The 16571-nt window shown below is 43.6% G+C and overlaps 1 protein-coding gene and 1 non-coding gene across 7 annotated transcripts in view; one reads left to right on the top strand and one right to left on the bottom strand.

The window, feature by feature from the left end:
• OSBPL3 (oxysterol binding protein like 3) overlaps positions 1-16571 on the bottom strand; it is a 96692-nt gene that overhangs the window by 27775 nt on the left and 52346 nt on the right. For all 6 annotated transcript variants that reach the window (XM_060280714.1, XM_060280717.1, XM_035129222.2 and 3 more), the window contains 4 exons: positions 14248-14351; positions 14043-14135; positions 10413-10569; positions 5815-5945 (listed from right to left, as the gene is read on the bottom strand). In XM_060280714.1, the coding sequence (XP_060136697.1) occupies positions 5815-5945; positions 10413-10569; positions 14043-14135; positions 14248-14351 (485 nt within the window). The remainder of the gene's footprint in view (positions 1-5814; positions 5946-10412; positions 10570-14042; positions 14136-14247; positions 14352-16571) is intronic.
• Positions 6729-6831, top strand: LOC118092400 (U6 spliceosomal RNA). Its single transcript, XR_004693515.1, has one exon. It is a non-coding gene; the product is annotated as a U6 spliceosomal RNA (small nuclear RNA).

The raw sequence follows: 16571 nt of genomic DNA, 5'->3' as shown, positions 1-16571 counted from the left end.
AGGGCCTTCTCGGTAGTGGCACCCACCCTGTGGAATGCCCTCCCACTAGAGGTCAAAGAGAACAATTACCAGACCTTTAGAAGGCATCTCAAGGCAGCCCTGTTTAGGGAAGCTTTTAATGTTTGATGGATTTCTGTATTTTAGAATTTCTGTTTTTTTAGAAGCCGCCCAGAGTGGCTGGGGGAACCCGGCCAGATGGGCGGGGTATAAATAATAATAATATATTATTATTATTATTATTATTATTATTATTATTATTATTATTCCTTTCTCTCAGTAGCCCAAAGGTAGTTGAGTCCTGGTGGCTGGATGGAAAGCATTCCGCTCAGGGGTCAGAGCAGGGGTTCCCAAACTAAGGCCCGGGGGCCGGATGCGGCCCAATCGCCTTCTAAATCCGGCCCGCGGACGGTCCGGGAATCAGCATGTTTTTACATGAGTAGAATGTGTCCTTTTATTTACAATGCATCTCTGGGTTATTTGTGGGGCCTGCCTGGTATTTTAACTTGAGTAGAATGTGTCCTTTTATTTAAAATGCATCTCTGGGTTATTTGTGGGACATTGGAATTCATTCATTTTTTTCCCTTCAAAATATAGTCCGGCCCCCCACAAGGTCTGAGGGACAGTGGACCGGCCCCCTGCTGAAAAAGTTTGCTGACCCCTGGGTCAGAGGATCCCCGCCCTGTCTCCATATTTTATTTTATTTTTGAGATAGTTGAGAGATGCTCCATACTCTTCTCAAGATAATAAAATTCCACTCTTTCGCCCACTCTGTCTCATGTCCCATCTTTAGGCATTTTTACATATACAGAACGAAATTTCAAAGCAACTCGATGTTGCCATTAAAGAAGCGGCAAAGGAAAATGCCATGGCATTTGTTGTTTCAGGCTTTTAATAACCTTAGATGTCAACAAGAAGCTATGAATGTGGAGGCAATGCTGAAGCCCTCCTTTAACACTTGTAAATCAAGATACCGCATTCTTCTATCAATACCCGCCCCCTGCCCCCCAGACACAGACAATTTAAAATACGTTTTAAAATCTGTCAAAACTGTCCAGCAGTAAACAGGGGCTTTGGCTCCCTGGCTGGTGCCAGTTCTATTTACTGAATGTGATAGTTCTTTGGGGAGAAATAGCTTGAAGTACACCTAACATTTACCAGAGTATTAGAATTATTGAGCGCCCAACATGAAACCCAACACACTCCATTTCCCTGAGCAAAATCACAGCCCTTCCTTCTGTGGCCTTCGAAACCAGTCAGTAGTTAAGGGGGATGGGTCTCCTTCCCTACCCGGGTAATCCAAGCATCCATTTCTCATCAGGCATCAAATCTTTCCTATGTGGCTGGGAATAACGCCAGAGGACCACTTTCATTAACTGCTTTTGAATTGTATCCTCTCCTTCCTGGGGGGCATTTGGCAGGGCCAACCGTGTTTACACCTTTTTTTTGCCAAGCACTTCTTCCTCCCTAGCATTTCCTGGAGACGTTTAGCTATAGTCACTATTTCTTCTAAGAATACATCCAGGTGTTTCAAGGCCATTTCTTGTCTGTGACTTGTCAGACAAAAAACACTGCCTGCAGATTTACATGGCCAAAAAACAAGCTGCAATATGGCGCATTCAGCAGCTTGAAACAGTATTCTAAGGCCTGTTTCGGACTCCCAAACCATTTCGGAGGTAAGCCATTGTTTACGGTAACTGATCTGGCCGTACTGACTAGCTGTAGCTACTATGAACCAAGGAGAAAGGAGAGAATTGGAGTGCACTTTGCATATGTTTGTGTGCAGGGTAGTTTCCAGTTACTACTCTCTCAATAATCACAGACTTTGTTTGTGAAAGAGTAAGAGAAGGAAGAATATAAATGCTCTTTTCTGAGATAAGAAAGAAAAAGGAAGGTGCTCACCTTCCCTCCCAATATGTTTGGACAGAGAAAAACAAACCAACAAAATCTGCTTGACCGAGTGTCTTAAATAGACAGCACCAAACACCAAGTCTTAAAACATTCAGGAAAAACATGTGGTATGAAACAATATTTTCTGGTAGTACTTCATCACTGTGCCTCGTGGCTATGAATCCTGCTAAGTTACATGACGTGTTGCAGGAAAAAATGCCTGCCGTATTGCTTCATAACACTGCCTGAACTCATTTTTCTTGTACAGAAAGGGGCAGGAGAGGAAATAACTCCAGAGCATGTCTGACTGCAACAAATGGCAGGGAAGAGAGTGATAACTGCTCGGGGTTTGAAATCCACCCATACCTTGTGCCTGCTTTGTTGTCCAGAGAATAGTCTCACCTCACCTCACTAGTTGTCCTACTAGGGCCTAGGGCAAATCATATCTAGTTCCACACTCACTGTTGCTCCTCTCTGCAGATATAATGTCCCTGATCTTGGAAGCTTAATTTAGCTATTATGGCTGATAGAATCTACCTATGGGTGGAACTTTAGTAGAGAAGCTTTTGATAAGATGGAGCAGAAAGAAGTTTCTTAAGAAGTCTGTGTGGGACTTGTAGCATTCCTGCTTTGGGGGAGAAACCATCTGCCACTGACAACCCCTGTGCATTTTTGCTGGTTCAGGCACAAATGCCAGCTTGCCAAGGCTGGGCAGAGCTGAAAGGAGAAACAGGCAGCTGAAAGGCTGTGCTTCCAACAGAGTTCCGTAAAATATGGCTGAATAGTTTGGCACTCAGCCTGAGTTTTTATTCTATGGAAAACCCCCGAACACACATTTAAAGCTCTTCACAAAAGCCAAGGTATTGCATCCAGAACAAGAATGTACAGTACAGCAATCAAGAGCTGCAGGATGCAGAATATTTAAGCCAGACAAATGGGACGAAGCATTAGCGCGGGGTTACTTTGCCGTGGGATTTAATGGTACTGTGTTTTTAAATGATTTTATAATTCGATTTCGTGGGACCTTTGAAGAACAGTAATCTTCCCATACATAACACTTTTATGCACTCTACGGCTGTTTTTATTCTAGAAAGCGAGTAAAATTTTAACGTTGCTTGTTGCCATTTCCTCATCCATCTTTACAAAAGTCCATGGCTAAAATGGCTAAGAAACTGAACTTGAACTAGTGCTTGGAAGTGATGCCCTCCGATTCATGCCTGGCCTATACAGTAAATGCAAGCTACATAAAGAGGGAATAAGAGTCATGAAGTGGTAAATGGAAAGCATACCTTCAGATAGGGAGTGCTATTTTTAAATAAATATTCTTCTCTGCACAACCATTTCCGAGCAAGTATAAAACTAGAGGACTGGTCTAGAACCCCTTTCCCTGATGTACTTGGTTTTTTATTTGCTTCAGTGACATACCTAAGGGGAGCATGAAAAAGGGCCCACCCCCTTCAAGCTGGATCCTGGATCTACAGGATCCTACCAGTTCATCCTGCTCCACACAGAGCCCTAAGGTACAGATAAAGCCAAATGCTTGCAACCTTGAAAGTGTTCAGAAAGCAACTGTCAAATGAGCAGTAGCTGCCACTCTGCATCTACTCCAGCTGAATATGCGTTTCTGTCAAGCTAACCGGTCCTTGATTCATTCCTGCCTTCCAACTACAAGTGCACGCCATATGTTCTAACCTAGGAGAGCAGCAGATGCCTTTCTTTCCCCTGTCAAAGCTAACAACCCTTAACCTGATGACTCACATCACAGACAGCCCAAGCAGAAGGTATTCTACAGCCAAACTTCACTGCTAATCACTTTGAGATGCCTCCTGGGAAGAAAGCCATGCATGTAATAAAAATACATAAAATGGTAAGTCATCTTCTCATATTCCCCAGGTCTCAGGCTGGTTTCCAAAGCAGGACCTAAGCTGTAAGCCAACATGGTAGGTTTGCCAAGAGAACAGAGCAAGGAGAGCAGGTGAATGCTAGAATGTCATTGAGCATCTAAGGAAGAAGAGTAATCTGGTTTTAAGGTCCAGGTTGTCTAGTGGCAGTAGCATCAAGTTAGCAAAAACCTTGTCTGATTTTGTTATCACAAAAAGAAAGAAAGTGTGAAATGCATTCTACCCAACACAGAGCACTGCAGACAGGGAACATACTAGATGTTCCAGTGATGAGTTGTAGTTGTTGTTTTTTAGAATAAAAATAAAAAAAATCTTCACAATAAAAGTAAAACAGCCTTTTAAAAATGAACTACACCTACATGGGCTTTGAGAAATACTCAGTTTAATCTGTTGCTGACTAATTCCCCACCATTTCTAAAAACTAATTTATAGGTACTGAGTAAGTTTATTGATATTTATACAATGCCCACATTTTGCTTGCCTAGAGTCTTTGAGTTATAGGGGGCCTCTAGTGCTCAATGCAGAAAATCCAGAGTTTGAGTATCCTCCATAATGCAGCCTCTGCATGAAGACTGTGGAAGAGTGAGCAAGAGCCATGGGCCCTATTGCCGAACTGCATCTGTCAAGTAAGAAACTAATGCTGAAAAATCCATCACTGATACCAGGGAGAAGGAGAACTCTGAGCCTAAACCTCCACTTGCTTTGCAGCTATACTCAATGGTGAGAAAGGCTTTGGGAGTAAACCCCGAGGAAAAATCCCTACCCACTGCCTTGTGGGATATTTTGGGGAGAAGAAAGGGTTAAGGAGTAAACCCTACACAAATCTGGAGTGGAGTCCCTAAGGCAGTTGGATGGCACCTTGTACATCTCCTTCTTCCAACTCCTGTAGCCACGATGACGCCAAATGCATTGCTAAGCTTTCCTTTGGCCCACAAGCGAAGCCGGAGTGGGTGGGTCTTGCCATCTGGACAACCCAGGACCTCCATACACTCTGCCCAGGCTTGTGCTCACTTCAGTGCTCCTAACACAGCAGAAGCAATGCTGGAGGCAGCAGTTATGAATAACTGGTCTCTGCAGCCACAACAGGCGCTGTGATTCTCCAGCAGTTTAACTTCACCCCTGGAGGTGCACTCTATTGTCTCTCGAGACAGATGGATTCCAACAACGGACACACTTGGTTTGGTCTACTTTACCCCCCCCCCAAAAAAAAATCTCCCTATGTGTATATATTACAATATATGTGTATTATAAAGCCGCCTTGAGTTCTGTCACCTGATCCCATGGCCCAGAAAAACAGCAGACTCAACCAAGAAGCAGAACATAAACCAGAGCTATGCAGATAGTTCTCAGTATCTCTCAATGAACTATATAAAGCAAAGAAAAAAGGGCTAAAATCCGAGCCACAGTTAAGTGTGTTGGGAACACACTCTGGACATAATCAGATTCATCTCTCAAGTAGCCCTTACTGTTGCTTTCAACTGCTCTACTTCTCATTCCGCCATGTAGCAGAATGGCTATCATTCATTCCCATGGGGGAAAAGGAAACACTTGGGACGCAACATTGCTGAAAATGCAAGACCTGCTCACACGATGCGTACAAGAGTCTTTCCAAACCTGGTGCTCTCAAGTTGTTTTGGACCACAACTCTCATGATCCTCAACCATTAGCTGTGCTGGCATGATTATTGGTCCAAAATAACTCAAGGACCACAAGTTGGGGAAGGTTGGTTTAGGGGTTTGCAACATAAATCTGTATGTGCAGCACACAGACAAACATAGCATCTCCTTTGAACACCCCTTAGACATACAAGGTTGTTCATATGCAACCTGGCATTCTAATGACTGACAACTCATGACCGAAAGAAATGAATATGCACACATCAAAAGGTTCAGGACACGAAAGGCTCCTCATGCATTCGATGGATCATTTCAGTGAGTTGTAAACACAGGCAAAGATCAAACGAGATAAGCAAGTGATTTATGAGGCATGCCTCTGAACATCAGAGCAATCCATGTGGGTCACTTACAGATGATAAGGCATTCTTCAGTCCAGCTATTTGCGCAGATGGAGATGAGGCCGAATCATGTTCAAACATCTGCTGCAGCTTCTCTCTCTCCGTCGAGATTGCACTGAAAGCCGACTTTAAGGTGAAGTACACTGTAGAAAATAGTCAAAGTTACAGAAACAACACAACCGCAAGGGCAAAATGTGTGCAGAAGAGCAGCTGGAGAGACAAACACAGCATGGCAAAAAGCAAGAATTGAAACATTTCTGTTGCTGATTACATAAATACTAAGCAATGTGCTTTGCAAGATTTTAATGTAAAAGGGGGGGGATACAGATTCATAAAATAAACACACACACAAAATCCACAATGTAATGCAACTGTGGGCAATGATTATGATTATTTGCTCAAGACCAGATAAGCCTTGTATTTAATTACTCACTTGGCAGCTTTAATGAATTTCATGCAGGTGAGTGAGCAGGCTGGCAGAGAAGCAGCAAATCGCTCCACCCCACCAGCCTGTTCCCTCTGTGGTCAATATGGAAATGCAAGAGCTGACACAAGAGACAGAGCAATCCATCCCTCCTTTGCCTGCGCAATTGGTAGCTCAAGTTTCCATGCTGGCTAGAGAAGAGATGGTTTTCCGTCTTCTATGAACAGTATGGAAATGCAACCTACTATTTATTTATCTTGCTGCTTTGCACAATTCTAGGAACAGCGGGAAATCCACAATTAAAAAACCTCAGAATGTACCGTGTTTCTCCAAAAATAAGACACTTATTATATTTATTTTTTCTCAAAAAAACGCACTATGGCTTATTTTCAGGGGATGTCTTATTCTTTCCTCCTCCTCCTGCCGCAGCCGGCATTGCTGCTGCGCCTATCACTATGTCTTATTTTGGGGGTATGGCTTATATTCCTTGAATGCTTAAAAATCGCTTCAGCAGCACATATACTAAAATTGGAACGATACAGAGAAGATTAGCATGGCCCCTGCGCAAGGATGACACGCAAATTCGTGAAGCGTTCCATTTTTTAAAAAAGGGAACCAAGCAGGGGTGCCCTCTATCACCCCTATTGTTTATTTCAGTCCTGGAAGTGCTATTGTCAATGATTAGAAAGGAGGAAGAGATTAAAGGGGTGGGGGTAGGGAAAAAGCAATTTAAATTAAAAGCCTTTGCGGATGATTTGGTTTTGACTTTACAAGAACCAGAAATCAGAAATGAGAGCCAGTGTGGTGTAGTGGTTAAGAGCGGCAGACTCGTAATCTGGGGAACCGGGTTCGCGTCTCCGCTCCTCCACATGCAGCTGCTGGGTGACTTTGGGCTAGTCACACTTCTCTGAAGTCTCTCAGCCCCACCCACCTCACAGGGTGTCTGTTGTGGGGGAGGAGGGGAAAGATTGTTAGCCGCTTTGAGACTCCTTTGGGTAGTGATAAAGTGGGATATCAAATCCAAACTCTTCTACTCTTCCTCTTCTTAAAGCACTGAATTTGATTCAAGAATATGGAAATGTCGCAGGTTTCAAGTTGAATAAGGGTAAAACCAAAGTGTTAGATAAAAATTTAACATCAGAGGAAAGAAATGATTTAAGGGAGGCCACTGGTTTGTCTTTTGTGAAAAAGGTGAAATACCTGGGTGTAAATTTGACATCAAAAAATTTGAATTTGTATAAAGAAAATTATGTAAAGGTATGGAATGAAATTAAGCGAGATCTAGATAGATGGTCGGATATAAAACTGTCCTTGTCAGGCCGTATTTCTGTAGTAAAGATGAATGTATTGCCAAAAATGTTATTTTTGTTTCAAACATTGCCAATTATTGATAAAATGGGGTGCTTTAAGGAATGGCAAAAGGTACTTTCGAAATATATATGGCAGGGGGAAAAACCCAGAATTAAATATAAGCTTTTAACAGATAGCAAAGATAGAGGGGGCTTCTCCCTGCCAGACTTAAGAATTTACTATGAAGCAGCTACTTTTTGCTGGTTGAAGGAGTGGTTTTTGTTGGAAAATACAGATGTGTTGGATTTGGAGGGGTACGACAATGTATTTGGATGGCATGCTTATTTATGGTATGACAAGGTCAAAGGTCATAAAGGTTTTAAAAATCATATAATTAGAAAGTCCTTGTTTAACGTGTGGAATAGATATAAAGATCTATTAGAAAGGAAAACACCTAAATGGATTTCACCTATAGAGGCGAAGGCTCAAAAAAAGTTGAATATGGAAACCAGATGGCCAAAATATAGAGATATTTTGATAGAAGAAGGAGGACAGTTTAAGCTAAAAACATACGAGCAGTTAAAAAGTAAATTGGATGACTGGATTTACAGAGGGATCTGCTGCCCCTGACACTAGGCACTAGGCTTCTTAGCAGGCTAAGAGAAGTCCTGCAGCTTAGTAACTTTTGTGGGCTTGTTTGCAAGGCTTCCCTACTGATCTGATAACTTTTGTATCTGTATTTGGCATTATATTCCCACTCTATCCTCTGTGCGATAGGATTAAGTGGGGATTGGAGCCTAGGTCCAACATGAACTGCTGCACCAGGCTGCTTCTCAGCAATATGAAAAGCAGTAAGCACCTAAACTGAAATGAGTTTTAAGAGCATTGATCTTCGGTGTGTTCATTTTCTAAACAACAAAATACAAATGAACAGCAAGTAAGGAATGCAAAGCTAAGGGTTAGGTTAGTTATTTTCATGTTACGTACATCTGCAGCCTTGAGCAAAAAAATAACTTGGCATGTTATCACTGCAAGATACAGGAAATATGTAACAGCAGCTAATGGTGGACCTGGATGATGTAACTACCCATTGCCTAATGGTAATCTCATCATTTGGGCACTTTTTCCAGCTGAAGTCAATGTTCAAAGTCACCATGTGATGACAGCTACAGGGCTCTAGGTCACAGTTTCAGTCCTTATATGAAACTGTGAATCCTTTGTAAGAGGGACAGACTACAAATGTATACTAACAACGATACAGGGAGGGATGGCAGCAGGAGGAACCAAGATACCCCTGAGGCACGGCTTCTCTGGGTGCATAATGAAGTATTTCATCATTATACCGATGACAGGTAAAGGTAAAGGACCCCTAGACGGTTAAGTCCAGTCAAAGGCAACTATGAGGTGCGACACTCATCTCACTTTCAGGCTGAGGGAGCCGGCGTTTGTCCACAGACAGCTTTCTGGGTCATGTGGCCAACATGATTAAACCACTTCTGATGAAACGGAACACCGTGACAGAAACCAGAGTGCACAGAAACGCCATTTACCTTCCTGTCACAGCGGGACCTATTTTTCTACTTGCACTGGTGTGCTTTCAAACTTCTAGGTTGGCAGGAGCTGGGACAGAGCAACGGGAGCTCACTCTGTTGCGAGGATTTGAACCACCAACCTTCCGATCGGCAAGCCCAAGAAGCTCAGTGGTTTAGACCACAGGGCCACCCAGGTTCCCCTATGCTGGGATAGCTCAATTGGTAGAGCATGAGACTCTCGATCTCTAGGTGGTGGTTTTTGAGTCCCATGTTGGGGGGGAAAGATTCCTGCACCACAGGGGGTTGGACTTTTTGACCCTTGGGGGTACCTCCCACCTCTACAATTCTGTGATTCTGCACAAACACAGCTTCACCTCCTAACCCTGAGCAAAGCCTGAACTAACTAATGGATTTAATCATGCAAAGCAACATGGAGATTTAAAGCAGCTTCAAAAAGCCAGCATTTTACCTACAAAAAAAAGATGGTGTGAGGTGGGAAAAGTAACAGAATATTTTCTGTGATTAATGAAATGGTGTGTTTTTTTTTTAAATCCTTTTTATAAAAGGCTTGAATAATTATCTCATGTCATTTCCAAGGTTTCCTTTCCCTTTGCAACTAGAACACTGTTCAAATGAATACAGATGGTATGATTTAGCAGACGTACTAATAAAGTGTGAGCTGCTGGTTTATTTATTAATCTTGCAAAAGGGCTGACTAGTGCCAGCTAGAGCTGGCCTCATAGCGCCTTAAAATGATTTTTTTTCCCCTATTCTGCATCCACTAAAAATAGGTTACTACCATAGCAACCCCCTTACATCACAAATGCCAAGTCTGAAATTCAGGAAGCTACGTTCAACATCTGTACACATAAACCAGATGCAATATACAGCTGCATTTTCAGATAAAGGCTTTCGCAACTGCTCTTCAGGTTAGAAGATTCCCTAGACTTACATAAACAGTTCAAAAATGGATTAGATTGCCACAAATATTCATGAGGGGTGTTGGATGAAGGCCAGCTTCAGAGAATTATGATGAATGGGGAGGATTTGCAAAATGGACCAGAGCATTCTTTTCTAGATGCCTCCTTAATATGTGCGCATACATAAAGTTATGCATTAAATCAGATAAGGCTGAAAGAAACAATAATTAGTCTGGTTCAAGCTATTCAAAAGGAGGTCCAAAGCTCAAATCACAATTCCATACTTTGATAACTCATTGTGCAAGGGACATTTTAAAAGCAACTGAATTCTTACAACATTAACTGCACACCACTTTTTTACTGGATTTCTCACAAACCCCACCTCTAACTTCCATGTTGTTGTTTATATAAAAAAATTGCCACTGTGAGCAAAATCCCATTTACCTTTGTGTGCTATGTGACACAAGTCCTCTTGCATTTTAGAGAATTCCGATGTTGTTTCGGAACCATTAGAGTAAATTTTCTCTTCGCCAAAATCTAACGTGGACAAATTGGGGTTGGAAGCGTGCAGTCTCAATGGACCAGAAAGAACAGTTGGGACCTACAAGGAACACACACCGGCGTTGCGATATTAGTACAAAAGGTTCCAGGTTGCCAGCAACTTACATTCAAGATTCAGAAAGGAAGGGAAAGACATTGATCTGAAACAGACCATTGCCACTTGCAAATCAGAAGGAGCCCACCCCCACCCCTCTGTACACACATTTTACACTACAGTTTTGTCCATGTAGCTTACCCAAACCCTTAGTTAAGGGTTTTGAAGTTTTGCTGGAGCATTTCAAGTGGTGCTCTTCATCTCTGCACCTTCCTCATTGAAGCTTTCCTTCCTGCTGTTTCTCTTCTCACTTCAGATTGCTCAGAAAATCGATGCTGGGCTACTCTCTTTCCATTAAGTTGTCCCCTCTATCCTGAACCCTCTGCTCCAGTATCCTTCTCTAGACCTTACCCTGAAAACTCTCCTGCTCCTTATCCACAATTATAGTTCCTTCACTTGCTCTATTCTACCCAGAGTCATTTGCCAACAATTCCCTTCTGCCTCCTTCGCCTAGGAACTTCCTTATTCCTTGAACACCGTCACTTTCTCCTCCCTCAATACCCACATTTTCAAGCAAAACCGTGGTTGAACAATCCCAGCTTCACTGGGAACGACGGCTATACCACACCTCGCTTTCCCCCTTACTACTTCCACACCTCGCTTTCCCCCTCACTACTTATTTACCACTCCTTGATCTCTTCCTTCCCTGCTCCTTATTTCTTGATTTATTTAACAAAATTTATTTCCCGCTTCACAAGCAGATGCCCACAGCAGCTTACAGTTGAAACACTGAATGGCAAACCATGTGCTTGGGCCTAATGCAATCATTTCTACTTTCTTTACAGACTCTTTGCAAAAGAATCCCATGAAAGTCCAAATATTATGTTGTTGTTTAGTCGTTTAGTCGTGTCCGACTCTTCGTGACCCCATGGACCATAGCACGCCAGGCACTCCTGTCTTGCACTGCCTCCCGCAGTTTGGTCAAACTCATGTTCGTAGCTTCGAGAACACTGTCCAACCATCTTGTCCTCTGTCGTCCCCTTCTCCTAGTGCCCTCAATCTTTCCCAACATCAGGGTCTTTTCCAAGGATTCTTCTCTTCTCATGAGGTGGCCAAAGTATTGGAGCCTCAGCTTCACGATCTGTCCTTCCAAATATTATATTCTTAGCAAAAACAACAGCAACCCGACTTTAAATAAGTGTAAGTACTGTGGGATTTGCTTGTGCATGGGGTGGGTGGGTGGGACCTGAGGTTAATTTGAGGCCATGCCAATACCAATGCAAGTGTCAATTAACATGTGCTTAAAAGGTGATAACAGAGTACATCATTCAACTCTCTTTTCTGCAGCTGAATTAGATCCTCTCCTCCTCTGTCGATCTATGCAATTCCCCCTCCCCCTCTCAGTTCAACAGTCTCCTTTCTTAGCTTTATTCAAGCCTCCTGCTCTCTTTCAGAAAGTCCCCAGCTAACCTGCGGAGGAATTTGTCATTCACTCACCTGAAAGGATGTGCTCCAGCTCCTCATTAAATGCTTTGCTGAATTCAGAGGATTGGAGGTATGGGGAAGGAAAAGGTAAGGGGTGGTGGGATTGCTAGGCTGGAGTACGGACATGACAGAAAGCGCATTGGCCAATATATTAGGGGTGGGGTGGTATTTGACCGGTCAAGAAAATAAAAAAATGAAACAAAAACATAAAACTTGGTCAATTGACTGGTCAAATAATAGACAAGCATTTAAACACGTATGCTATAAAGAGAATTTGCTAGTTGCCCAAAGAGCTAGGGGACCTCCCAGAAGCTTTATAGAGCACTGTGAAAAAACACTTGAAGCCCTTCCTCCCCACAGGAAATGCAAACAATTCAAAGGAATACTGGCTTATGAAACTGATGGTCTAGGCTGAAACAGTGAAATTAACTGCCAAACTAAGAGGACATCATGATTAAGGAGGAATTGGGACCATTGATAGATTATCTATCAAAGTATCATCCAGACATGAAGTTGCAGGCAGGATTTGAAATATAAGCAGTGGATTCCCAAAAGACCTAATGGTAGTGAAGTTTAGATAATATAAACAGATCTATTGTTGTGCAATGGTGTGTGGGCCTGGCCCCACCTGCTACTGGAATGTCCCCCTCCCCCAACAGATTACCATGGGGTGATGAGGACCTTGGCCTGAAAAAGTTTCTTCACCCCTATGCTACAGGGTCAATTTCTGGCTAGCCAATAAGCTTAGACCAGTGTCTCTTCCATGAGGACTGTTTGTGTATGTTTCCTTGATGCTTCCAGCCTGAAGCACAAGTTCCTGTTCAAAGCTGGCTGTGGTTACAATACGTGACTAGTAGGAGAAGCTCCCCCATGCTGCTTAAAAGTGAGGGAGAACTCAGAAAGTCAGGGAATAGTTGTTCCAAAAAGTGAGGAGTGGGCTAGCATGCGCAGCCCTGATTCCTTCAGGGCTGCACAGCAAGGGACTCTCACTGTTTGTATTGCTGTCAGATGACACTGGGATGTTAGTCCCAGCCATAGGTGCCAACTTCCAGATTGAAAAATCCAGGAACGGCAGCTGCGCGGAACCGGAAGTTGTGCTGCGGCCATTTTGGAACTGGGCAGAGTGACACCGGAAGTTGCTTCTACGCAAGCTCTGCCCAGTTCCAAAATGGCCGCAGAGCCAGAAGTCGCGCTGTGGCCATGTTGGAAATGGGCAGAGCAGCACTGGAAGTTGCTTCTACGCATGCTCTCTCCATTTCCAAAATGGCCGCAGCGCCAGAAATCACTTCTGCGCATGTCCAGAGACTCCAGACATGCGCAGAAGGAGCCTCCCCGGGCCGGTAAGAATCCGGGGGATTTACAGGGGGTTTTGCTGCCAGAGGGAAACGGCTGGAAAAACGGGGGTTTCCCGGGGAATACAAGAGACTTGGCAGCTATGGTCCCAGCTGTTAGTCACTCAGGGTGCTCCTAACATGTCTGACTACAGCCAATTAATCGTATTTGACCAATCAATTGACCAGCATGACAACCCTATAGTATGCATAACTCTACCCTCATCTGCGTCAAACCAATTCTAGCCTAGTTTCCCTACCCCAAAATGACAACAGCTTTCTAAGGCTTAAGAAACCACTACGAAATGCTTGGCATTGGCTTGAGGTGTTATGTATGCAAAGTGTGTACTCTGACGACTGCCCTACCCCTTTCACCCTTCTGCAGCCCCCTGTAAATGTGCATTCTCCAGATGGATGGAGCCAATCTTGGATATAAATGTTATTTATTATGCTGTCAAAAGTTCAGCAAATGAAAGGCTCAATAGATTAGTTAATGCAGCACCCTCTGCTTATATCACACCAGCAGAACGGAATCACCATCTGTCACTGAGAGCAATTACCAAGACTATCAATTATATTGGAGAAAATGAGGTTTTCACCAGTTCATCCACACTACATTTTTAGGCTAAGCTGGAAGGGGTTGGGTGAAGAGAGGCTGGTTACCTGCAACATTCCTTTCGCATCTTTACTAAGACCTCGGGAGCGCCACCTCCGGTGTGTTCTTTTTTCCTTTTTAGGACTTTCAAAGGGGATGCCCTTTAGAACAGCACACGGGAAAGAGAAGAACGGCATTTATCACAAATCTAGGAAGAAAGCTAACACGAGCTAGCAGCATGACCGAACAGAAGTAGCAATTTCCACAACTAACCTGCATGGCATTTATGGCAGGTGCTGAGTATGTCCTGTGGAGAACTTCCATGCTTTGCAGAAGCTGGCTCATTTCCAACAGATAGTTATGACAGTGGGAGAGGTCTGTTTGGAAGAAAAGAGAGGATTTTCAGTGCTTTGTAAAAGAGAGGGGGAGGGGAGAGGGAGGAAGAGGTTATCTATCCCTCCATTTATCAAGTGTATGCACAATGTATCTTTCAGCAGAACTCTAATGGTAACTGATTACTAGGTAATTCAGAAGATATTAAGGATGTGCCTGGCTGTCAGTTACATTCTGATTCTGCGGTTACTCTTCCAGGATTTGTTGAAGCAACTATTAAAAGTGAAGCTTACGAATAGGCGGGTAGAATTTTAGCAAAAACATACCACGGCACCTATGAAATATATGATCCATGTTTTAAAGGGTTGCATTAGCGTTTCCAGGGAGAAAAGAGTTTAACCAGCATCTTTGAGCATAGGATCATAGAGTTGGTAGGGGTCCCCCCAAGGGTCATCTAGTCCAACCCCCTGAAAGGCAGGAATCTCAGCTAAAGCATCCCTGACAGATGGCCATCCCATCTCTACTTAAAAACCTCCAAGGAAGGAGAGTCCACTGTCTTCTGAGGGAGTCCTGGCCCTCATTTATTCCATTTCTTTAGACTAATAGCACCATAAAGCATTGTTCTCACTGTAATTATTAGCTTCCTCGAGGGACTGGATGAGATTGTCTAATTCTTAATATGCAGCTAAGTTAGCACTCTCTTACAAGAATGTAACTGAAACAGCCCTATCAAAAATCAAAGCAGTAAAACTGAGTGACATGTAAACAAGAATGCAGAAGATGTTCCACATAAACTAGGCTCTGGGGGCCAGTCTTTCTTTTCCTCTCCATCCCCACCAAAAAACCCCAAACAAACCCATACACACCCCATTAGAAAACAGAGGCTAGGAGAAAAAAAGTATTTTAAAGGTAGCTCACATGCCTGACTTAGTTGCTTTCTCAAAGAGAGCTCCTGAGAGAGTTTTGGGTAGGAAAGCAGAGAGGAACACACTAATAGAAGATGCTGGCAGTACTCAGACCCCAGTCACAGGAAGAAAAATGGAATATACCCCAAAGTACATAGGAAAAGGATTTATTAGGCTCAATGCGTTTTGGAACAAATCCTTTCTTCAGGGGCATTCTAATCGTCCTCCATCTGTTCTTCTCAAACCAAGGAAAGGCTGTAGCTCACTGGCTTAACTCACTAGAAGGCTGCTGGCTATGTTCCTAATCTGTTCTGAAACCAAGTTTCAGTTCCTGTGCACCTGCATGTCCTCTCGGCCTTTCTCCCCATGCCGAGAGTACTCAACCGCACGTTCCTCATTCCTTCCCAGCCTAAAAAGGACACTAGCAACAAACATTTGTGATATATATATATATACACACACACACACACACACACACACACACACACACACACACACAAAAGCTGGACCAGCCACGCGTTGCCGTGGCTAATCCCTGTGACTGCCACCACCCTGTGTCAATCCATGACGTATCCCGTCTCCTCCTCCCCCCACCCAGGCGAGTCAGTACCTCCATTTGGCCTAGTCTGTAAAGGTTTCGGCCTAGTATGTAAATGGCAGCTGAGGTGCTGTTGAGAGGGAAGGTTCTATAGGTGTAGTACCAGTGTAGCCGCTGCTAGAGGGCGCTGGTTTGCAACCTGGTTCTTTTCCCAGCATGCACTTTTGGGTGAGTTGTGTGTTCTGTAACACGGGGTTTGGGGTTTTTTACGTGGCGTAGGTGTGACATCTGTCTTAGCAAACTTTATAAGATTAATCTCACGGTAGCATGGGACGTTGTGTGCAAATTTGAACGCTATCGGTCAAACGGTTTCGGTGAAAAGTGGAAACACACCCACATGCCATATATACTTTCACAGTGAGGAGTCCTGCAGCTGGGGTGAGCTGGAGCATAGTGCTAGGACAAGTTGGGAGAGCCAGTGTGGAGTAGTGGTTAAGAGCGGTAGACTCGTAATCTGGTGAACTGGGTTTGCATCTCCGCTCCTCCACATACAGCTGCTGGGTAACCTTGGGCTAGTCACACTTCTTTGAAGTCTCTCAGCCTCACAGAGTGTTTGTTGTGGGGGAGGAAGGGAAAGGAGAATGTTAGCCGCTTTGAGATTCCTTCGTGTAGTGATAAAGCGGGATATCAAACCCAAACTCCTCCTCCTCCTCCTCTTCTTCTTGCCCTGCAGTTCTCACCAACCCTGATCATTAGCTATGCTGCCTAACTTATGTTTTGTAACACCTCTGACAACATCACCTTTAGCCCAAGGAACTCCA

This window comes from Zootoca vivipara, chromosome 12 (genome assembly GCF_963506605.1).
Source record: "Zootoca vivipara chromosome 12, rZooViv1.1, whole genome shotgun sequence".
Taxonomy (NCBI): domain Eukaryota; kingdom Metazoa; phylum Chordata; class Lepidosauria; order Squamata; family Lacertidae; genus Zootoca; species Zootoca vivipara.
This window is presented reverse-complemented; position numbering and strand designations above follow the sequence as displayed.